The sequence below is a fragment of the Pan troglodytes genome, chromosome 20, assembly GCF_028858775.2.
Source record: "Pan troglodytes isolate AG18354 chromosome 20, NHGRI_mPanTro3-v2.0_pri, whole genome shotgun sequence".
Classification (NCBI taxonomy): domain Eukaryota; kingdom Metazoa; phylum Chordata; class Mammalia; order Primates; family Hominidae; genus Pan; species Pan troglodytes.
Window position 1 is genome coordinate 44,449,674 of NC_072418.2, and position 22,417 is coordinate 44,472,090.

At 53.5% G+C, this 22,417-nt stretch overlaps 3 protein-coding genes across 11 annotated transcripts; 1 reads left to right on the top strand and 2 right to left on the bottom strand.

Annotated features, from left to right (window-relative positions):
* Window positions 1–115: 115 nt before the first annotated feature.
* B3GNT8 (UDP-GlcNAc:betaGal beta-1,3-N-acetylglucosaminyltransferase 8) lies at window positions 116–3,140 on the bottom strand. The gene is made up of 2 exons (XM_009435656.5): window positions 2,049–3,140; window positions 116–1,578 (listed from the first exon to the last, which is right to left on the bottom strand). Exon 2 carries the CDS (start codon window positions 1,544–1,546, stop codon window positions 353–355), a length of 1,194 nt encoding a protein of 397 aa, XP_009433931.3. The 5' UTR covers window positions 1,547–1,578; window positions 2,049–3,140; the 3' UTR covers window positions 116–352.
* Window positions 3,141–6,103: 2,963 nt separating this feature from the next.
* DMAC2 (distal membrane arm assembly component 2) lies at window positions 6,104–15,516 on the bottom strand. 9 transcript variants are annotated; one of them, NM_001246608.1, is given in 6 exon segments: window positions 6,104–7,195; window positions 8,068–8,230; window positions 8,333–8,469; window positions 11,204–11,284; window positions 13,040–13,236; window positions 14,702–14,728. In NM_001246608.1, coding segments are annotated over 6 exon segments (774 nt in total). In that variant the 5' UTR covers window positions 14,720–14,728; the 3' UTR covers window positions 6,104–7,017.
* A 2,297-nt stretch (window positions 15,517–17,813) lies between these two features.
* On the top strand, window positions 17,814–19,593 carry ERICH4 (glutamate rich 4). Its single transcript, XM_016936057.4, has 2 exons — window positions 17,814–18,169; window positions 18,838–19,593. The coding sequence occupies exons 1-2, from the start codon at window positions 17,996–17,998 to the stop codon at window positions 19,054–19,056; spliced, it is 393 nt and encodes a 130-aa protein (XP_016791546.1). The 5' UTR covers window positions 17,814–17,995; the 3' UTR covers window positions 19,057–19,593.
* The last annotated feature ends 2,824 nt before the right edge of the window (window positions 19,594–22,417 follow it).

Consider the following 22,417-nt stretch of genomic DNA (forward strand, 5'->3'; position numbering starts at 1 on the left):
AGCTAGCCCTGCCCAGCAGGGGTGCAGGGGAGCGTCCAGGATGAAGGTCAGGGTGTGGCCAAGCCCTGCTCCCCACCACTCCAGGGCCCCACAGATGCAAAAACAACCCCAGGCCTCAGAGTGGGGAGTGCATGTTTTTCAAAAACAAAAAGTAGGCAAAAACAGTCCACCACCCCATCTTTCCTGCCCAGGCCCCTGGCTGGGGAGGCCAAGGAATGGCTTAAGTTGTCCAGCTTCTGGGCCCTCCTCCCTCCCATCAAGACCTGGAAGAAGGGGCTGAGCCAGGGGCAGGCCCCAGAGGCCCAGGCCAGGGCCCGGGCCAGGTCAGCACCTCCGCCCTCCCCAACGAGAGTCAGCACTGGAGCCTTGGGTCTTGCAGTTGTTTCCAGAGCCGAATGCTGGCCTGGGGGCCCAGGGGCCGTACCAGCAGCAGGTTGCGGAAAGCACAGTGGTCCGCAGTGCGGTCTGCTGGCCAGGCTGTGAGGAAGCCTGGGTGGGCCTGGGGCACCAGGCCCAGGGCTCGGATGCAAAGGCCAGTGTAGACGTCCTCAAAGGGGAAGGGTGCCACACGGGCTGCCGCCCGCAGCAGCCAGGGTGCCAGGCGCCCGGCAATGATGTAGCCACCCCCGCTTGCATAGGCTGGGTAGCCACCTTCGAAGAAGGACTCGGGCACATAGAAGGGACCTCCTGGCTTCCGGAGAGGCATGGCCTGCGTAAAGACCTCACCCAGGTAGAGGCTTCGGGCCGAGGCAGGTGGCAGGGCCCGCAGGTGAGCCAGCAGGGCAGGGGTGTGCACAAAGGCATCGTCCTGAGCTCGCAAGACAAAACTCACGGTGGGGCAGTGGCGGCCCAGCCAGGCCAGCAGCAGCAGGTCTTTGAGCGTCTGGTTGAATGGGACGTCGAGGAAGTCCCAGAGCAGCAGGTCACTGTAGCGACGGCTCTCCCAGGCCACTAGTGAGTCTAGGTCAGGCCCCGCCTCACCCACCGGAGACCCTAGCAGGAAGAGCAGCCGGATCCCTGGAGCTGGACTGCCCCACGTCTCTCTCACGGCCTGTCGTTCTGCAAAGCGCCCTGGTTCTGACTTGACGGCCAACAGCAGGTAGGGGACATCAGTATCTGAGCAGCTGGAGACTTGGCCGCCACCACCTCCAGGCAGCCACTGTGGGAAGCTCCGGCAGGCTGCTGACAGCAAGAAGCGGCGGAGGTCCTTGGGGTAGGAGGCGAAGTCAGGGATCTCGGTGGCGGCGGCGGCCCCCCAAGCCTGGCAGCCCCCCGTTTCAGTGCTGTCCCCACTGGGCAGGGACCCCAGCCGCCACTGCTGCTGGTTCCAGTAAGCAAAGGGCAGCGGGACAGTCTGGCCCAGGCGGGTGGAGAGGTTGGCAGGTAGGGTGGGCTCAGGGTTGGCTGGCGTGGGGCTTGGCGGGGTGCCCCGAGGGCTGGGGTAGGCCTTGCTGAGCCGGGACTCGGATGTCCACTCGATGTACACTTTGAGGCCCAGGAGTGTGAGCAGTGCTGACAGGCAGAGAAGGCACTTGGGGCAGCGCATGACCCGGCCCAGGGAAGGGGCGGCCGCGGGAGCTACAAGGGAGCCACAGGGGAGCCACGGAGGCCATTGGGGTGTGGGGATGGGCCTCCGAGGGCCCAGCCAGGCCCCAGGCAGACAGCCTCACAATCTCCCATAGTCCCCGCCAACCCCCATAACAGATTCTCTCGGTCCCAGATCCTAAACAGCTCCCCTGACCCAGGGACCTCGTTGGTCCTTATTCCTAGACCTAGGAGTCCCCCATTCCAATCCCGTACCAGCACCCTGTTCTTCCCACTCCGTCCAAATGCTTCCACCTTCCTAAAAGCCCAAGGGTCTACCTCTTCCCTGTCTCCATCCAGGACAAGGGACCTTGCCGTCTATCTCCTCCCTCTCCCTCCATTTATTGCCCTCACCAGGAAATCAGGAGCGGGATTCCTAGCTCCCTGGGGTTAGAAACCCAGCCTGCCTCCCGCAACACCCCCACCCCAGGGACTGGGGAACCAGGGATCCCATGCTTTTTTACCTCTGGGTCTGGCTCCCGCCAGCTCCGGGTGCCGGCCTCAGGTCAGGCCTCCCTCAGCTCCCTCTGATCTGCCTGCCCCAGCCCCTGTGTTGTCGACCGGCGGGGCCCAGCCCTGCCCAGCCAGTCCAGAGGGGCGGGGAGGGGAGTGGAGCGGGAGCAGGGAGGGCCCCAGGGGCCGGGGCGGGGCTGAGGCAGGAGAGAGGGAGGGAGGGAGGGAGGGAGGGAGGGAGGAGGGCAGGAGGCCAGGAGGCCGACCTGAGAGATGGGGCTCTGGCGTGTTAGGGCTGGTTTCTGGTGAGACAGCTGAGAAGGGTGCAGGGGACAGCCACAGAAACAAGACGGGGACTTTGTGAGGCCTGGGAGGGGAGAACCAGGGCCAGGGGGTGCCAGGGAGGGTGGGGCTGAAGGCTGGGCCTGGGCTGGGGAGTGTTAGAGTGACCAGGGCGAGGCAGGGTCCCACTGAGGCAGAGATGGGGAGGCTGAGAGGCTGGCACCCGGCTGCACCCATGGCCAGGAGGCGGCAGTGAATGTGCTGAGTGGGAAGGGATCGGCGGGCCTGCCAGAGGGATGTTTGTTGCTGCCCAGTCAGGGTGAGGTGGGGGGAACGGGGCTGGTGAGGAGAAGGAGAGACAGAGACATTGTGGAGAGGGAAGAGACGGCCAGGGAGCAGAGAGAGGAGAACTGGGGTGAGACAGGCGATGGAGAGAGCTGAGGGGGAGAGAGAGAGAAGACGGGAAAGTGGGAAGGTGGCCAGGAGGGAGAGGGGGAGGGAAATGGAGATGGCGAGAAAGATAAGGGGTTGCGGAAGCCCTGTGGGGTGCTCATGGGGAAAGAGAGGTTGAGAGAGGCAGGTGGAGGGCAGAGGGGAGGGACTCAGGCTTCCGAGCCAGACCCAGGCAGAGGCGGAGAGGGAGCCAAGGGGAAGAACAGGAGAGGAAAAGACTGGAGCTTCAAGGGCAATAGAGGGTGACGGGGTGGGGCCCACGGGGAACCCCGGGAGCTAAGCTGACCCCCTGTACCTCCTCCATCCCTCTCGGCACCCGGGCTGCCTGCCCAGCAGCGTGGGAATCCGTTCCTACCTTACCCCCAACCTCCGGCCTGGAGCCAGCCTCACCCCGGGCCCCTCCCCTCCCCCAGCGGCACTGTGACTCCGGGAACACTCACATCCAGCCCCTTGGGGCAGGAGGGGGTGTCTGCCTGTGTTTGCATCCCTGCCCTCCAGGGGCCCCTGCTGTTGGGACTGCATCAGCTCTCTGAAGACCTCCCAAGACATGGGGTAAGACTAAGGGGGTCCCACTAAGCCTGGGCTGACCCCTTCACTCCACCCTGGTTTGGGGCAGGCCTGTCCCCATCATGGCAGGAACACAGTCTGTCAGCAGCAGCAGTTGATGATCTGTCCAGCCCTGATTTCCTCCCCCAAAGTTTGAATAATGGAGCCTGTGGGAACAGCTGGAGGAAGAGAGTGGGGAGGAAGTGGTGAATATTAATGGAATAATAGTTGGAGTGGGAAATGACAGCTAGGGGCTGGGGGCAGGGGCCCGAGCACCTCCTGAGGGAGTCTGCAAGCCCACTCCACTCTGGGGCTGGGGGAGAGGGACTCCAGGCCCCCTGAGCTCATCTAGCTTCTGGGGGCAGGGGGTGCTGCTCCTCCTGGAAGCATTAGGAAGCTTCGCAGGGTGCCTTTCTTTTTGCCTTTGCCATGTGCCTCAGTCCGGGTCCAATCAGGAGAGAGAAACCACACAGGAATGGGAATAGGGAAAGTTCAATATACAGAATGATTAACTCTCATGGGATTGGCCACTAAGGGGTGCCTTGTTGGGGAACATGGTTGGAGGGTGGACATGCTGGTGGAACACGATCATTCCAATCCAACACTTCCGTCTCCCAAGCCTTGGGACTCCCCTCACCCATCTTATGCTAGGGCAGTTCTGGTCTCTCTGCCTCATTAACTTTAGGCCACTGTTGGATCCAAGTTCCAGTTAGGCACCCAAGCAAGCTATTAGAACTACGTCCAGCTGCACAAGGTAACCCATGAAATCCAGAAGCTCTAGAAAGCGCACTCATGCCAGTAAATTTGGCCTGAGCTAGTGTTACATCCACCCTCATTGGTGTAACATCCTTAAAATCCCCTTCTGCACACATTCCCCAAGTTTCTGACTCTATATTTGCGAAGCCTTGTCATTCTTTTAGTGTAAAAGCTGCTCCCGCCTAGGTCCTAGCTGGCACCTGTTCACCTGGAGCAAGCTGATTTCACCCTAGGTATTTATGGGTCTAGAGGCAGCAAGGGGCACTGTGGTGAGTCTTAAGAAGAATGGGGTGTTATCTGTTATTTCTGTATAAGAGCTGGCCATAAGAAAAAAAAAACTGTGGTGGGACAGTGGCTCACCCCTGTAATCCCAATACTCTGGGAGGCCAAGAGGGAAGGATCACTTGAGCCCAGGAGTTCAAGACCAGCCTGGGCAATATAGTGAGATCTTACCACTAATCAAAAAAAAAAAAAAAAAAAAGGACGACCACTTTCAAGGTGTCTGCCCCTGGTGAGGTCATCACAAGGTGTTTTTTTTTTTTTTTTTGAGACGGAGTCTCACTCTGTCACCCAGGTTGGAGTGCAGTGGCATGATCTCCGCTCACTGCAAGCCTCACCTCCCAGGTTCACGCCATTCTCCTGCCTCAGCCTCTCGAGTAGCTGGGACTACAGGCGCCCGCCACCATGCCTGGCTAATGTTTTTGTATTTTTAGTAGAGACAGGGTTTCACTATTTCTACTAAAGTAGAGTACTTAGGCAGGATGGTCTTCATCTCCTGACCTTGTGATCCGCCCGCCTCGGCCTCCCAAAGTGCTGGGATTACAGGCATGAGCCACTGCACCCGGCCTCTGTTTTTTTTTTTGAGATGGAGTCTTGCACTGTCGCCAAGGCTGGTGTGCAGTGGTGCAATCTCGGCTCACTGCAACCTCTCCGCCTCCTGGGTTCAAGAGATCCTCCTACTCGGGAGGGTTCAGCCTTCCGAGTAACTAGGATTACAGGTGCCCGCCACCACGCCTGGCTAATTTTTTGCATTTTTAGTAGAGATGGGGTTTTACTATGTTGGCCAGGCTGGTTTTGAACTCCTGACCTCATGATCCGCCTGCCTTGGCCTCCCAAAGTGCTGGGATTACAGGCGTGAGCCACCGTGCCTGGCCACATCGCAAGGTTTCTAAGCACAGGAAGGCTGGTAGGTTCCTCAGATGCTGATAAGTCACTCGCTTGGAGTGACTTGGGGGTTCAAGATAGCCTGTTTACTCTGGGTCCAATTAGATGACCCCATTCCAAAGAAGTAAAAACTTTTGGGCCGGGCATGGTGGCTCACGCCTGTAATCCCAGCACTTTGGGAGGCTGAGGTGGGTGGATCACCTGAGGCCAGGAGTTTGAGACCAGCATGGCCAACATGGCAAAACCCTGTCTCTACTAAAAACACAAAAATTCGCCTGGCATGGTGGTGCACGCCTGTAATCCCAGCTACTCGGTAAGCTAAGGCAGGAAAATCGCTTGAACCCGGGAGGTGGAGGTTGCAGTGAGCCGAGAGATCGCACTACTGCACTCCAGCCTGGGCGACATAGCAAGACTGTCTCAAAAACAAACAAACAAAAAATTTGGGGGCTGTCATGAAAGCTATCTAGTTCTCAGACTGTGACTTGAGCTGAGTTAGCGGACCCAAGCTTGTCACTGTCTGTGGGCACTCAAGGGCACTCTGGAGAATCCATCCAATACCCTGGTCTTCAGAATTGTCACAACTAGCACAGCTGTTGAGCACAGCAGCCACAGGGGGTCCCAAGGCACGTGCCTCAGTTGGTCCCTCATCTCCATCAACCACAGGCACTTGAGGGATTATGATGCCATTGCATGCCATGGGCCTCTGGCATCCTGTTTCCCATCAGCAAGAGCTCAGCGCTGCGCCCAAGCCCAAAGGCACAACCAAACCAATCCTGGAATCCTATCTTAAGAGTCATGTCCTGGGACACTCCAGGTATCAACTCTATATCCATCAGGATGCAGTCAGGAGAGAAAAACCACAGAGTAACTTGAACAGGGAAAGTTTAATATAGAGAATTACTGGCTTTAAACAGTGAACTGGAATAATGAGGGCTTCACTGGTAAAATGCTTCTGAATTGACTGGAAATCCATTTGAGGTGCTGGGGAACGTTATTCCCAGAGAGGTGCCTCAGTGGAGGCGCTGTGTCTCCTACGCAACTTCTGAGGGCTGGAGGGTGCCAAGGGCAGCTGCTGACCGCCTGGTGCTTCAGGAGCTGGGTGCTGGGGAAGCCACATGCACTGCGGCGTCCAGAGGCAGAAGCACAACCAACAAGAACCACGAAGGAGGCGCCTTTCCTCCTATAATGCCTGTTTGGTGCCCTCTACTGACAAAGCTTATGCCCTTTCAAAAAACAGCCAACTGAAAAAGCTGAATTTGGAACGTAAAGTCAATAAATCCATAACCAGCAATACCATGGGGCCTGGGGTGCGCTGGCCTTTAGTGAGTGGAGTGGGGCGAAGGATGCTGCATGTCCTGCAGTGGGCACAGCGGCCCTGCACGGGGGAGAACCATCCCTGTAAAGTGTCAGTAGTAGCCCCTGTGTCAGTCAGGGTCCCTACAAGAAATGGCAGTGCACTCACATAACGACAGTTTGAGAAGAGTCTCTTGACAAGGTGAGCGTGGCTCTCTGCGGCTACTAACAGCCTGAGCCTTTACCTCCCCAGGCCTGAACAGGGGCATGGAAAGGGCTGCCTGACAGGGTGACAGGAGCTGTGACCTTTAGCCAAGGGCAGCCAGGAATAAATACTGGGAACTCATGCTCTCTCCTGTGATTGGCCAGCACCACTCCCCCACCCTGACATTGAGTGAAGACAAATGGAAGCCAGAAGTGTGGTGAGCTACCAGACATTCTATGCAGCCCGCTGAGAAGCCACGTGAGTGGGGACAGGGCTGAAGGCTAGGCAGGGACAGGGCTGGCTGTGTCCTGAGGCTGCTCCTCCGGCCCCGACTTCAGGCCCTCGGCCCAGTCGACCCCCACAACCTCGCAATTGGGCAGCATCTCCTCCACCAAGATTTGAGTGAGGCCAGGGTTGGACACGGCAGGGAGGTCCGAGATGTCCAGCCTGCGGAGGTTCCTGAAAAGGGGTGAGAAGGACAGGAAGCCAGTGTAAGGACAGCATGTGTGTGTGTGTAGGGAGGTACAGGACAGCGTGTGCGTGTGTGTGTGTGTGTATAGGGAGGTAAGCCAGTGTAAGGACAGCGTGTGTGTGTATAGGGAGGTACAGGACAGTGTGTGCGTGCATGTGTGTGTGTGTGTACAGGGAGGTAAGCCAGTGTAAGGACAGCGTGTGTGTGTGTGTGTGTGTAGGGAGGTACAGGACAGCGTGTGCGTGTGTGTATGTGTGTGTGTAGGGAGGTACAGGACAGCGTGTGCGTGTGTGTATGTGTGTGTGTAGGGAGGTACAGGACAGTGTGTGTGTGTGTGTGTGTGTGTGTGTGTCTAGGGAGGTACTGGCCCCAAATTTCAACCTTACAGGACAGTGTGTGTGTGTGCGTGCGTGTGTGTGTGTGTATGTGTGTGTGTGTATAGGGAGGTACTGGCCCCAAATTTCAACCTTACAGGACAGTGTGTGTGTGCGTGTGTGTGTAGGGAGGTACTGGCCCCAAATTTCAACCTTAGCTTCCTAAAATAAAATCTTTATAGCTGTCCAGGCACATGAAGCCCACTGTGTTAATTGCAAATATGCAACTCCAGCTCCTGCTGTTCTGCAACAGCGTCGATATCACAGGGTTTTGACTAAAACAAAAAGGAAGAAAAACCAGGAGTCATTTAATTCTTCCAGAGACTCACTGTGACTGCTCATCTACCATAAATACTCTAGGTTTGTGATGGATGCAGGGGGATATGAGAACTGCCCAACATTGCCCCTCCCCACTTCCTCTCCTGCATCTGGGTTAGGTGGGAGAGGTGCCTGGGTACGGGGCCCAGCCTGAGCTGAGGTCTCACTGGAGGTGGTGGAGGCAGGCGAGGCCCCGTTCGGAGACGCGGGGGCAACCGGCCAGCGAGAGCTCCTGCAACGAGTCGGCCAGTGGGTAGAGGCGGCTGAGACACCAGTCGTCCACGTGGGAGCAGCGCTGCAGCGACAAGGACTGGAGCTCCTTCAGGCGGACTGCGGTGGGGAGAGGGTGGGATGGCACCAGGAGCCTTTCTGGAGCCCATCACCAAAGGGAAAACATAGAGGTCTGTCCCATCTCCACCCCACCGCACTCACGGAGGTTGTCCAGGCCCTCGTAGTTGATGTCACAGTCACTGGCATCCACAGCTTCGACAGGCACTTCACAGAAATTCCAGAACTCCTGAGAGAAATGGCCATACTTATCTGGCCTGATCCACTCCTTGTCTCGAAACCTGGAAACGGGAGAGGGAGTGTCAGCAGGGCACCTGAACCTGCCCCAGGCCTCCACCCTCTTCAGAACCTTCCCCAGCCCTATATAATATGTATAGGTCACCCTTGACATAACTAACTCCATCTTAGAAAAAGACTCCATCTGGCTGTGCGCAGTGGCTCACGCCTGTAATCCCAGCACTTTGGGAGGCTGAGGCAGGAGAATCACTTGAGTTCAGGAGTTTGAGACCAGCCTGGGCAACATAGTGAGACCTCGTCTCTATGAAAAAATACAAAAATTGGCCAGGTGCGGTGGCTCACGCCTGTAATCCCAGCATTTTGGGAGGCCGAGGTGAGTGGTCTACGAGGTCAGGAGATCGAAACCATCCTGGCTAATACACGGTGAAACCCCATCTCTACTAAAAATACAAAAAAATTAGCTGAGCGTGGTGGCAGGCGCCTGTAGTCCCAGCTTCTCGGGAGGCTGAGGCAGGAGAATCGCTTGAACCTGGGAGGCGGAGCTTGCAGTGAGCCGAGATCGTGCCACTGCACTCCAGCCTGGGTGACAGAGCGAGACTCCGTCTCAAAAAAAAAAAAAAAAAAGAAATAATACAAAAATTAGCTGGGCTTGGTGGCTTGCACCTGTGGTCTCAGCTACTTGGGAGGCTGAGGTGGGAGGATAGCTTGAACCCAGGAGGTCGAGGCTGTAGTGAGTTGTGATCATGCCACTGTGCTCCAGCCTGGGAGACCCTATCTCAAAAAAAAAAAAAAAAAAAAAAAAAAAAAAAGAATGTTTTGCCAATTTTACATACCTAGAAACTGAGGGTCAGCGAGATTACAGATAACATAAGAGCAAAGAGGTAAAATGCAAGAATCCTTGTAGATGGGCAAAAGTTAAGGGACATTTTCAAACATGTATACTGTTTCTAAGGAAGTTGCCAGAGGAAGTGCTCAAACCAGATGGAGGGGTAGATGAAGTCTATGTGAACTGTCTTTTCCAAAAAAAGAAAAAAAGCAAAGGAAAGAGAAAGGGAAGGAGAAAGGAGGCGGGGAAGAAGGAAAGAAAGAAAAGCATGATTGAGCACAGCCAGGCGCCACCAGTGGCTCACGCCTGTAATCCCCAGCACTTTGGGAGGCCGAGGTGGGTGGATCACTTGAGGTCAGGGGTTGGAGACCAGCCTGGCCAACATGGTAAAACCCTGTCTCTACCAAAAATAAAAAAAATTAGCCGGGCGTGGTAGTGTGCACCTATAATCCCAGGTACTTGGGAGGCTGAGGCAGGAGAATTGCTTGAACCCAGGGGTGGAGGTTGCAGTGAGCCGAGATTGTGCCACTGCACTCTAGCCTGGGCGACAAGAGCAAGACTCTTGTCTCAAAAAAAAAAAAAAAATTATTGAGCACATATGCATTGCTAGGCCTCTTACATTGCAAAATCACAGTCAATCTCTCACTCTCCCTGACAGGGTCCCACTGGGTAGCTGGGATTACAGGCATGCACCACCATGCCTGGGTAATTTTGTATTTTGGTAGAGACGAGGTTTCACTATGTTGCCCAGGCTGGTCTTGAACTCCTGGGCTCAAGTACTGTACCTGCCTTGGCCTCTCAAAGTGCAAAGGCATGAGCTACCACGCCCAGCCATTATTATTATTATTATTTTGAGACAGAGTCTTGCTCTGTCACCCAGGCTGGAGTGCAGTGGTGTGATCTCGGCTCACTGCAACCTCTGCATCCCGGCTTCTAAGGGATTCTCCTGCCTCAGCCTCCGAAGTAGCTGGGATTACAGGCGTGCGCCACCATGCCAAGCTAATTTTGTATTTTTAGTAGAGACAGGGTTTCACCACGTTGGCTAGGCTGGTCTCGAACTCCTGACCTCAGATGATCCACCAGCCTCAGCCTCCCAAAGTGCTGGGATTACAGGTGTGAGCCACAGCGCCCGGCCTATTATTATTTTTTGTGACGAGGTCTCACTGTATTGCCCAGGCTAGAGTTCAGTGGTGTGACTACAGCTCACTGTAGCCTCCTGGACTGAAGCAATTCTCCCGCCTTAGCCTCCTGAGTAGCTGGGACCACAGGCATGTGCCACCACACCTGGCTAATTTAAAACATTTTTTGTAGAGACAGGGTCTCATAAAGCTGCTGAGGCTGTTCTCAAACTCCTGGCCTCAAGTGACCTTCCTGTCTCGGCCTCCCAAAGTGCTGGGATTACAGACATGAGCCAGTGTGCCCAGCTCCGTTCAGTCTTTTTTTTTGACACTTTTGAGATGGAGTCTTGCCCTGTCCCCCAGGCTGGAGTGCAGTGGTGCAATCTCAGCTCACTGCAACCTCCACCTCCCGGGTTCATGTGATTCTCCTGCCTCAGCCTCCCCAGTAGCTGGGATTACAGGCGCCTGCCACCACGCCCAGCTAAGTTTTGTATTTTTAGTAGAGACAGGGTTTCGCCATTTTGGCCAAGCTGCTCTCGAACTCCTGACCTCAGGTGATCCGCCTGCCTTGGCCTCCCAAAGCATTGGGATTACAGGCGTGAGCCACCGTGCCCGGCCCCTGTTCACTCTTTATAGCAAACCTTGTGGGTTAGAAATGACCACCATCCCATTTTACACGTGACAAAACTGAAGCTCAGGAACAAGTCCCAAGCCACATAGCCAGGAGGCGGCAGAGACCAGGGGACTCTGAAGCCTGTGTGACTGCAGAACCTGGATGTTAGAGAGATACCCCACCGCCTGCCCCAGCCCGTTCTAACACCTTAGCGGTCATACTTGACTGCGCCTCCCTGCTTCAGGATGAAAAAGGCACCTGCGCCGTATGGACCATGTTGCTTCTCCAGCCAGGTGTAAGATCTGCAGAGAAAATGGTAGCTAAGGGTGAGGCCTGGGGAGCACCACAGCCCTCACGATGCCCCAGTGCTGTTAAGAGGGGCAGAGTCCAGAGAACCAGGCACACGGACAGACTCAGTCAGGCTGAAAATATTTACTGCCCACCTCCTAAGTGCTGGGCACTGGGGGCAAAGTGGTGACCAAGGCAGATAACATCCCTGCCCAGTCTGGAGATTACTGCAGTAATCCAAGCTATTATACAGGGAGAAACAGATAACAACCCAGGAAATAACAGCAAACTGCAGAGAATGTCAATTCCATGACCAAACAAAGCAGAGAGGCTGACTGTGAGGGGTAGGGAGCAGAGGGGTGGGGATGGTGGAGGCTAACTGAGTTTGGGTGTTAATTGGAGGAGGTGACATTTGAGCAGGGATTTGAGTGGTGAGAAGGAACAGAGTATAAAGGCTCAGAGACTCGAATTAGGATGGTTGAATAAACAAGAAACAGGGATGTCATGCTGACGGGGCCAGTGGAGTCCTGATAGGGGGTCTCAAAGCTCAGTAGGAGCTATGTTTTAGGCCTTGGAGATTGGCTCTCATTTGAAGGTTTTGAGCTGGTGATGATAAGATTCCTTCAGCTGCTTTGTAGATTATAAAAAACTATGGGACAGGCCAGGTGTGGTGGCTCACGCCTGTAATCCCAGCACTTTGGAAGGCCGAGGCAGGTGGATCATCTGAGGTCAGGATTTCGAGACCAGCCTGGCCAACATGGTGAAACCCCATCTCTACTAAAAATAGAAAAATTAGGTGTGGTGGCGCCTGCCTGTAATCCCACCTACTTGGGAGGCTGAGGCGGGAGAATCGCTTGAACCCAGGAGGCGGAGATTGCAATGAGCCATGATCACACCACTGTACTCCAGCATGTGCGACAGAGTGAGACTCTGTCTCAAACAAAACAAAACAAATTTTGGCGGGGTGTGGTGGCTCATGCCTGTAATCCCAGCACTTTGGGAGACCGAGGCAGGCGGATCACCTGAGGTCAGGAGTTCGAGAGCAGCCTGGCTAACATGGTGAAAACCCATCTCTACTAAAAATACAAAAATTAGCTGGGCCTGGTGGCGGGTGCCTGTAATCCCAGCTACTTGGGAGGCGGAGGCAGGAGAATTGCTTGAACCCGGGAGGTGGAGGTTGCAGTGAGCTTAGATTGCGCCACTACACTCCAGGCTGGGAGACAGAGCAAGACTCCATCTCAGAAAAAAAAAAAAAAAAAAAAAAAAGAGTATGGGAACAAAAACCCAGTTAGATTATTGAGTGATTCAACTATAAAGGATCAGGCTACGAATGGTGAAGGCAGTGAGAACTGGTCAAATCTGAGATATTCTAGTATTTTATTGATGGTCTGGATGTGGAGGGCAGGGAAGCAAAGAGAGGAATTAGGGATGACTCCTTAGAACTTGGCCTGAACAACTGGGTGGGCAGCACCAGTGTTTACTGGGATGGGAAGGCTTGGGAGTGAGCAGATGTTTTTAGGGGAGAAATCAGGGTTTGGCTTTAGCCATGTTAGGTTTGAGATGCCAGTTAGACTCCGAGTGGAGCTGGTGGGTGGCAAACTGCCTATGTGAGCTGGAGTCCTTGAGAAGGGTACAGCCTGGAGATGGAGCTGCAAGAGACATCAAGGCTGGCACTGGAAGCCACAGTGCTGCCTGGGAATGGCAAGGACAGGACCTGGGCTCTGGTGGGCCAGGGTCTCCACAGGGTCTTGCAGACCAGGGATTCTCACCGATTTTTCTCATGCACCTTGTACATCTCCCTTTGGAGTAAGTAATCCCTCAGAGCCTCCACATCGTAGAAATAGTTGGTCAGGAACTGGAGTATTGTCCTTTTCTTCTTCTGATTGCCTTCTGGGGCCACTGCCCCACCCAGGCGATGGATGCCCCTGATACGCCCATTCCACACGGGGGCGACCAGGCGCAGGGACTGGGGAGGGGGAGAGGAAAGGAGCTGAGCCTGGAGCCTCCTGGGAGACACAGAGCTGGATCCCCCAGTTCTTGCTCCATGAACCTCAATCCCTCTGCTTCCCAACTCACCCTAAGTTCTTCCTTCAAAACTTCAAAACTGTCTTTGAGATTCCAAAAATTTCCCCATGTTTTTTCCAAGTTCCTCCTCCCCTTAGTGAACCCTAAATTTTCTCCTTGACTAGGCATATATTGTTGATTTTCCTAAATTCTTCCTCTAACTTTCCCCCAAACCCTTATCACTCAAAACCTGCATTATTTGACCTCTTAATTTTCCACAGATTTGCCCCTTAATTACCCAATTCTTCTGCTGGGGTTTTCCCAAATGACTTCTTTCTTTCCCCAAAATATAATCTTAAAAACTTATCTCCAAACCTCAAGGAGAGGGCGCTCTGAGCAATCCCTAAACCCAACCAAGCTTGTCCAACCCGCCGCCTGCATGCAGCCCAACACAAACATGCAAACTTTCTTAAAACATTAGGAGGATTTTTTTGTGATTTTTTTTTTTTTGGCTCATCAGTTATGGTTAGTGTATTTTATGTGTGGCCCAAGACAATTCTTCTTCTTCGAACAGCGTGGCCCAGGGAAGCGAAAAGACTGGACACCCCTGAACCGAGAAGGGTAAAAAAAGCATGAGCTTTGAAGAGGAGAGTAAGAAAGTCGAGGGGTGTGGCCACTGGGAAGAAGCCCCCAAACTCTTCAATTTTGCTTTCAAGGTCTCCTCTTAATCTACCCCAATTTCTCTTTGCTTTAACCAAATTCTTTTTTTTTTTTCAAATTATCTCGATAATTTTACCCAAACCCTTATTTTCCTCAAAAGTTTAAAGCTGCCAACCTCTTTAATTTTCCCTAAACTCATTCCTTGATTTTAAATCCTCTGAAAGAATATCTCAAATTCTCCTCTTAATTTCACCCAGATCATGCCCTTAGAACCTCCAAATTGACCTCTTGGTTCCCCCACCCATCATGCTTTTGAGTTTTCTGTAAAAATTCGTCAATCTCCCACTAACTTTCCTTACATTTATCCTTCGGTCTTCTAAGACCAAATCCCACATCCTCGAACAATCCCTTCCAAGCTGTCTTATCCTACAGGCCCCACCCTTGCCTGTCCATTAGCGCCTTGTGTCATCCCTCCCTCTGATTGGTTAGTCGCGTCGCTCTTCGGCAGCCACTCCCTCATCCCCATTGGATACTCTCAGCCAAGTCCCTGCCTCCTCTCGCTCGCTAAAGCGTCTCCTCCGCCTGCGACCCTCACAGATCCTTTCTGGCCCCCAGTAGCCACAGGTTTGCACTCCCAGTACGGGGCTTGCCAGGCTTAGCCTGCTGCCTCACGGCTTTCTGCTCTCGTGGCCGCCAACAGAGGCCCCGAATGCGAAGGCTGTAGAGCGGACTTCAAATTTGGGGCTCTAGGAACTCCGGTCACTTACCGCCCAGGGAGCCGCCATCTTGCTAACGTTTTGTAACCGGAAGGGGCCGGTCTTATCCCACTCTCGTGGTTCAGCGCGAACTTATTCTCCTGTGGCCACGCCCCGCGTTTTCTAACCCTCCTCTTAAAGGTGCACGCACTTTTTACTCTTAAAGGGTTTAGGGATTGCTCACAGCGCCCCCTCCCTGAGCTTCAAAACGAGACACAGGTCGGGCGCGGTGGCTCACGCACCTGTGAACCCAGCACTTTGTGGAGGCCGAGGCGAAAGCATCGCTTGAAGCCAGGAGTTCGAGACCAGCCTGGGCAACATAGGGGAGCCTGTATCTCCACAAAGAAATAGGGCAACCTTATATCCACAAAAAATAAAATATTAGCCGGGCGTGGTGGTGCACGCCTGTGGTCCCAGCTACTCACGAGGCTGAGGCGGGGGGATCACTTGAGTCGGGGAGGTCGAAGTTGCAGTGAGCCGTGATTGCGCCACTGCACTCCAGCCTGGGTGACAGAGCGAGACGCTGTCTCTTAAAACAAAAAATTGAAAAACAAAACAAACCCCAGGACTCCACAATCTTTCCCTAGGAGAAGATGGCGTGTTCTTCCCGGCAGAGTACCTTTCTTTCCTGACTGCAATTGCAGTCTCCCCGAGCTTTCTTATTCCAGCTTCCACTCACTACCTCCTAAAAACAGGGAATGAGGGGGCTGAAAAGCTGACCACGTCATTTTTAAAAATTAGGGTCAGGTAAGAGAGTGGGTGAAGAGGTTAGACGTCAAGGTTAGAGACTGAGGTGAGATCTCAAGACCAGTTTGGAGTTGAAAGCTAGATCGCAGCATGAAGAGCCATTGTGAAGTCTTGTGGATAGAATTATTCATTCATTAGTTCCAAGAATATTTACTGAGCACCTACCACGTGATGGCAGGCACTGTTCTAGATGCCGAGGTTACCATGGTGAGCAGGACAGACCCAGTCCCTCTCTCAGGAAGTCAACATTCTGGGCTGGGAGAGGATGGATGTGGGAGAGGATGAATAAGAAACAAAGGAATCAGCAAGGCAATTTTGATGAGAAGCAGATAAAAAAAAGTGACTGGGTGTAGGGCCATCAGCAAAGGCCTCTCTGAAGAGGTGACATTGAAGTAGAAGTGAATGATAAGGAAAGAGCCATTCAAAGATCTAGGGGAAAAGCGCTGCAGGGAGAGGTAGCCTCTAGAGCAGAGAGGCCTTGAGGTGGGAACCAGCTTGCAGACAGAGATAGGAGACTGGGTTGAGAGGTGGGCAGGGGCTGACGGTGCAGGCCTGGTAGGGTTTTATTCTATTCACAGTGGGAAGAAGGGAGTGTCAAAATCGGATTTACATTTTGTAAAGATTATTTCTGCCAGGTGGAGAATGTACCTTAGAGCAGCGGTCCCTAACCGTTTTGTTACCAGGGACTGGTTTCGTGGAGGACAATTTTTCCATAGACTGGGGGTGGGGGGTGGGGTGGGGATGGTTTTGGGATGAAACTGTTCCACCTGAGATCATCAGGCATTAGATTCTCATAAGGAGCAGGCAACCTAGATCCCCCGCACGCACAGTTCACAATAGGGTTTGCCTCCTATGAGAATCTAATGCCACTGCTGATGTGACAGGAGGCGGAGCTCAGGCGGTAATGCTCACTTACCCGCTGCTCATCTCTTGCTGTGCGGCCCAGTTCCTAGCAGGCGAGGGGCTGGTACTGGTCCTTGGCCCAGGGACTGGGGACCCTTGCCTTAGAGGGCAAGGGTGGATGCAGGGGACCAGTAAAAGAGGCTGCTATAGCAGTCTAGGCAAGAGATGAATGGGGATGGGGCAGAGGGAATGGTGAGAAGTGCTCAAATCCTGGGTCTGTTTTGAAGGTTAAGCCAACAGATTGAGAAACTAAAAGCAGACGGGCGTGGCTGTCCACGTGAGGAAACTGGAAGGGCAGCAGGTTTAGGAAGGTGGGTGTGGCGGCTGAATAACGAACCCTCTCCCCATACCTGTGAATCCCTGGGCGCTGTGACTATGTTACTTTCTATGGTAAAAGGGACTTGAGGCTGGGCGCGGTGGCTCATGCCTGTAATCCCAGCACTTTGGGAGGCCGAGGTGGGCAGATCACCTGAGGTCAGGGGTTTGAGACCAGCCTGGCTAACATGGTGAAACCCCGTCTCCACTAAACATACAAAAATTCACCAGGTGTGGTGGCATGCACCTGTAACCCCAGCTGCTCAGGAGGCTGAGGCAGGGGAATCGCTTGAACCCGGGAGGCGGAGGTTGCAGTGAGCCAAGATTGCACCACTGCAGTCCAGCCTGGATGACAGAGCGAGACTCTGTCTCAAAAAAAAAAATACATATATATATATTGTTCATTTGTTTATTTTAAGATGGAGTCTTGCTCTGTCGCCATGCTGGAATGCAGTGGCGTGCTCTTGGCTTACTGCAACCTCCACCTCCCGGGTTCACACCATTCTCCTGCCTCAGCCTCCCGAGTAGCTGGGACTACAGGCACGCGGCAGCATGCCCGGCTAATTTTTTGTGTTTTACTAGAGACGGGGTTTCACCATGTGGCCAGGATGGTCTTGATCTCCTGACCTCATGATCTACCATTATATATATGTATATATATGCACCTTGGGTCTGAAGGAAGGGTCCAAGGCCGAGAGAGGCCTGCAGTGCTTCCCAGACTTTTCCACAGCAGAAGCCCTCACCCTCAACAGGGATAATATACCCATAGGCAAGTCCAGGGTCAGCAGAATTGGCTGCTTGGCCCTAGGCCAGCAGCCTGGACACAGGCACTCCAGCTAAGGGATTGCTGTCTTGGTGCCCCTGGGAGCCATTCCTGCCCACAAAGGCACACTGGTGGGAAAGCCCTAGGATGACCCGTGCCAAGAGGACAAGCAAGGACCAAGCTATGGGCAAGCCAGAGGTCAAATGGAGGCTGAGGAGAGGCTGGAGAGGTGGTGGTGGGGGGGGGCAGGTGGAAGGACAGAGGGTGCCAGGCATCTACAGACACTGAGCGCCCCTGAGGGGTCAGGCCTGAGACAGGCAGGGAAGGGTGAAGTTAGACCTCTGCAAGAGGCTATGTTTGAACCCTGTGAGCAGAGTTGAGGTTAGACTTCAGAAGGAAAAAGAAAAGCACAAGGCCAGCTGATTCTCTCTGAAGAGTGGACTTTGGGATACCTTTCCCAGGAACCCCCATCCCACTCCCTCTGCCCTTTACTCTCCACCACGCACACAGCTCCCCAGGGGACCAGGCCACCCTGGACCTTGCTACTTCCTGCTCCTTGCAGCCATAGCTCAGAGACGATGGAGCTGTGGAGGCAGCTGAGTCAGGCTGGACTGGTGCCTCCGGGGCTGGGCCCACCCCCCCAGGCCCTGAGGGAGGTCTCCCCAGTGGAAATCCCTGGTCAGACCCTCAGGACTGCAGGGGCAGACACTGGAGGTGCCTGCGATAGTCTGCTGTGGATCAGGGAGGAGCTGGTGAGTGAGGGGTTTGGAAGGGAAAGAGAAAGAGAGGAAATGAGAATGAATGGAAATGAACAAAAATAGAGAAGGCCAGAGATCGAAAGACAGAATCTGAGAGATAGAAGCAGAGACATGAGAGGCATGTACAGACACCGAGAGACAGACATAGAGTGAGGGACGGGAACAGAGGTGGGGACAGGGAGATCCCAAAAGAGAGGGACAGAGGTGGGAAGCAGAGACTGAGAGCAGGAACAGAGATGGAGAGACAGACTGAATTTGAGAAAGTTGGGGAGGGCAGAGAGAGGGCAAGCGAGAGAAAGAGAGCCAAAGGCAGGGGCAGAGAAATGGCAACACATAAAGACAGAGAGACAGGGGCGTGGAAAGACAAAAAATAAATGGGGACAGAGACAAAGGGAAACAGGGACAGATATAGATAAGAGAGGGAGGAGACAGAGAGAGAGAGAGAGACGTCAGGGACAATGAAATGGAGAGACAAAGAGAAGAGTTAGAGATCAAGAGACACTCTGAGAAGCAGGAAGGCAGTTAGGGTCCACGGGCACAGTGAGGACCCTGCCCAGGCGCTGTGGCCAGGACATGAGTTGGGACCTGCTCTCACCCAGGTCCTGGAGAGACCCCTTGCTCTCTGGGGTGGCATCCCTGTGACGTCCCCTTCCTACCGGCAGGGGAACCTGCGCCGAGTGGATGTCCAGCTGCTGGGACAGCTGTGCAGCCTGGGGCTGGAGATGGGGGCGCTGCGGGAGGAACTGGTCACGATATTGGAGGAGGAGGAGGAGAGCAGCAAGGAAGAGGAGGAGGATCAAGAGCCCCAGAGGAAGCAGGAGGAGGAACACCTGGAGGCCTGCCCAGCCCCACATCCACCTGACTTTGAGATGATGATCTGAGGCTCTGCCAGTGGATTTAGATTGACATACAAATGAGATGCAAATGCATGTAAAGGGGAAGGGAGATTTGCAGGTCAAGTCAGATGTGGAATCAAGTATACCCCTTTAGTAAGTGCTTTCTCTGAAGGTGCCTGCAATGATATTTAGGCATTGGCCTGTGAGCTATGGGTGTGTTTGCAGATGACATGAGGATGTGTTTGGAGGTGATGTGGGAGGTTGTAGAGAAGTTGCAGGTGCTTTCGCAGATGAGCCTCAGGTGTGCTGCTGAGATGGGGATCTCTGCAAATATGGTGATGCATACAGATGCGATTTCAGATCAACGCTGTCCGGTATGGTAGCCACCGGACACACATGGTTATTTAGTGCTTGAAACATGGGGACTGCAAATTGAGATGTGCTGTGAGTGTAAAATACACACCAAATATTAAAGGCTTAGTATGATGAAAAGAACATAAGACATCTCAATAATTTTTAGATTACTTGTTGAAATAATAATATTTTGAGCATATCAGTATTAGTAAAAATATTACTAAAATTGTTTTCACCTGTTTCTAAATTTTGTTGTGTGTATTGTTCCCCTCCCTGTGTCCATATGTTCTCATTCTTTTTTTTTTTTTTTTTTTTTGAGACGGAGTCTCACTCTGTTGCCCAGGCTGGAGTGCAGTGGCGTGATCTCGGCTCATTGCAACCTCCACCTCCTGGGTTCAAGCCATTCTCCTGCCTCAGCCTCCTGAGTAGCTGGGATTACAGGCTCACGCCACCACACGGAACTGATTTTTGTATTTTTAGTAGAGACGGGGTTTCACCATGTTGGTCAGGCTGGTCTCGAACTTCTGACCTCGTGATCCACTCGCCTCAGCTTCCCAAAGTGCTGGGATTACAGGCATGAGCCACCTCGCCCAGCCTCATTGTTGTGTTTACAAAGCACTTTCTGTTGGAAGTGAGAGTCTTTTCAGAGAAGTGAAATGTTGACAGAGGAGGTGCTGATTCCTTTCCACGGGAGTTTTCTCCTTAAAAATAAGCCGCTTCCACTTTGGGAGGCCGAGGCTGGGAAATCACTTGAGGTCAGGAGTTTCAGACCAGCCTGACCAACATGGTGAAACCCTGTCTCTACTAAAAATACAAAAATTAGCTGGGTATGGTGGCACGCGCCTGTAATCCCAGCTACTGGGGAGGCTGCGGCACAAGAATCGCTTGAACCCGGGAGGCGGAGGCTGCAGTGAGCTGAGATCACGCCACTGCACTCCAACCTGGGAGACAGAGAGATACTCTATCTCAAAAACAATAACAACGAAAAACCAAGCTGCTTCATTTTGTCCAGTGGAGACCCCAGGATTAGGGTGGGGTACAGGACTGGGGTTTAGGGGTTCAGGCTCCATCCCCAGCCTGGTCCTCATTAGCTAACCTGAGCCAGGTCTGCAGCTGGTGTCAGTGCTGCTGTTTGGGGGTTGGGGAGAACGTTGAAGTCACGCCTAGCAGCCAGGGAAGGGGGAAGGACACCCCACAGAGCATGCAAGCGGCAGGGCATTCTCTCCCTGTCTTGGCACTCTAGACAGAGGCCCGGGGAGTCTGGGGGTCTCTTGGCAGCTACATCTAGACAGTAGGGGTCATGGGGAATGAGGATGTTGGATGCCATGGCCCCAGGGTCTGGGTCATGCTTCACAAGTGCCAGGGTCCTGTGTCTCTTGGGGAGAAAGAGATGAGGGGGGTACAAGGGAGAGGCTGGCGGGGCGACTTGTAACAGGTGCTCACTATTCAAGAACAGCATGAGGCCGGGCGCGATGGCTCATGCCTGTAATCCCAGCACTTTGGGAGGCCGAGGCGGGCAGATCACGAGGTCAGGAGATTGAGACCATCCTGACTAACACGGTGAAACCCCGTCTCAACTAAAAATACAAAAAATTAGCCGGGTGTGGTGGCAGGCACCTGTATTCCCAGCTACTCGGGAGGCTGAGGCAGGAGAATGGCGTGAACCCTGGAGGTGGAGCTTGCAGTGAGCCGAGATCGCGCCACTGCACTCCAGCCTGGGCAACAGAGCGAGACTCCGTCCCAAAAAAAAAAAAAAAAAAAAAAGGACAGCTTGGAGGATGGACTCGATGTTTAAGGGGAGTTGCCCTAATCCTATGGCCTGGGCCACAAAGGTGAAATCTATGGAAGAGAGTGGGAGTTTGGGTGAAGGGGCCAGCCTCACCCGTACTGTCCTCAGCACCACACTAACTGAGCTCCTTCCAGCAGTGACCAAGTCTTTTCCAGGCCTGTCCCTCCAGATCTCCCAGACCAGTGGGAGAAGATACCCATCCCTATCCAGGGACAGCCAAGATGGTCAGGGTGGGGACAGAGGAAGTATAATCTGAGGGATCAAGGCTGAGATGGGGGAGGCACAGGAGGCGGAGGGGACCCAGAGAAGGCAACAGGCCCAGGCTGAAATGTCAGGAAAGTGATCTTAGAGGAGAATTGAGGCAACAAGGAAAAATGAGCCAAGTAAAGAAAGTGAATGAGGCTGGGTGCGGTGGCTCACGCCTGTAATCCCAGCACTTTGGGAGGCCGAGGTGGGCGGATCACCTGAGGTCAGGAGTCTGAGATCAGCCTGGCCAACATGGCAAAACCCCGTCTCTACTAAAAATACAGAAACTAGCCAGGCATGGGGGTGCATCTATAGTCGCAACTACTCAGGAGGCTGAGGCACAATAATTGCTTGAACCCGGGAAGTGGAGGTTGCAGTCCGCCAAGATTGCACCACTGCACTCCCACCTGGGCAACAGAGTGAGACTCTGTCTCAAAAAAAAAAAAAGTGAATGAAAAGAATATAAAAGTAGAAAAATAGCATACACAGAAGCCATGGGGCTTATCTAGTGATCTAGCCCCCTGCTACTCAAAGTGCAGTCATTCATGGAACACAGCAGTAACAGCATTGTTACAGCTGTCTATTGCTGCATAACAAACAGCCCCCAAACATTGTTGTTTCAAAACAGTGACAGCATGCATTTTGCTCACGCATCTGCAATCTGCAGGGATCCCTCATCTCTGCTCCACGCTGTCTGAGGCTTCAGCTACAATCATTGTTGGCGCATTTGCTCTCTTGTCTGGCAGTTGATGCTGGCTGAGGGCTGGGGGTGCCTCTGTTTCTCTTCCTGTCTTGTCTCCACATGGGCTAAGTTGGGCTCCCAACGAGCTTAGAGGATGGGTTCCAAGGGCATGTATCCTGAGAGGGAGCCAGTCAGAAGCAACATCGCCTTGTGTAACCCAGCCTCATAAGCCATGGAGGGTCACTCTCACCATGTTGATGCCATCGCAAAGTCCTGATCAGGTTCAAAGGAAGGGGAAATAGCCAGGCGTGGTGGTTTACACCTGTAATCCCAGC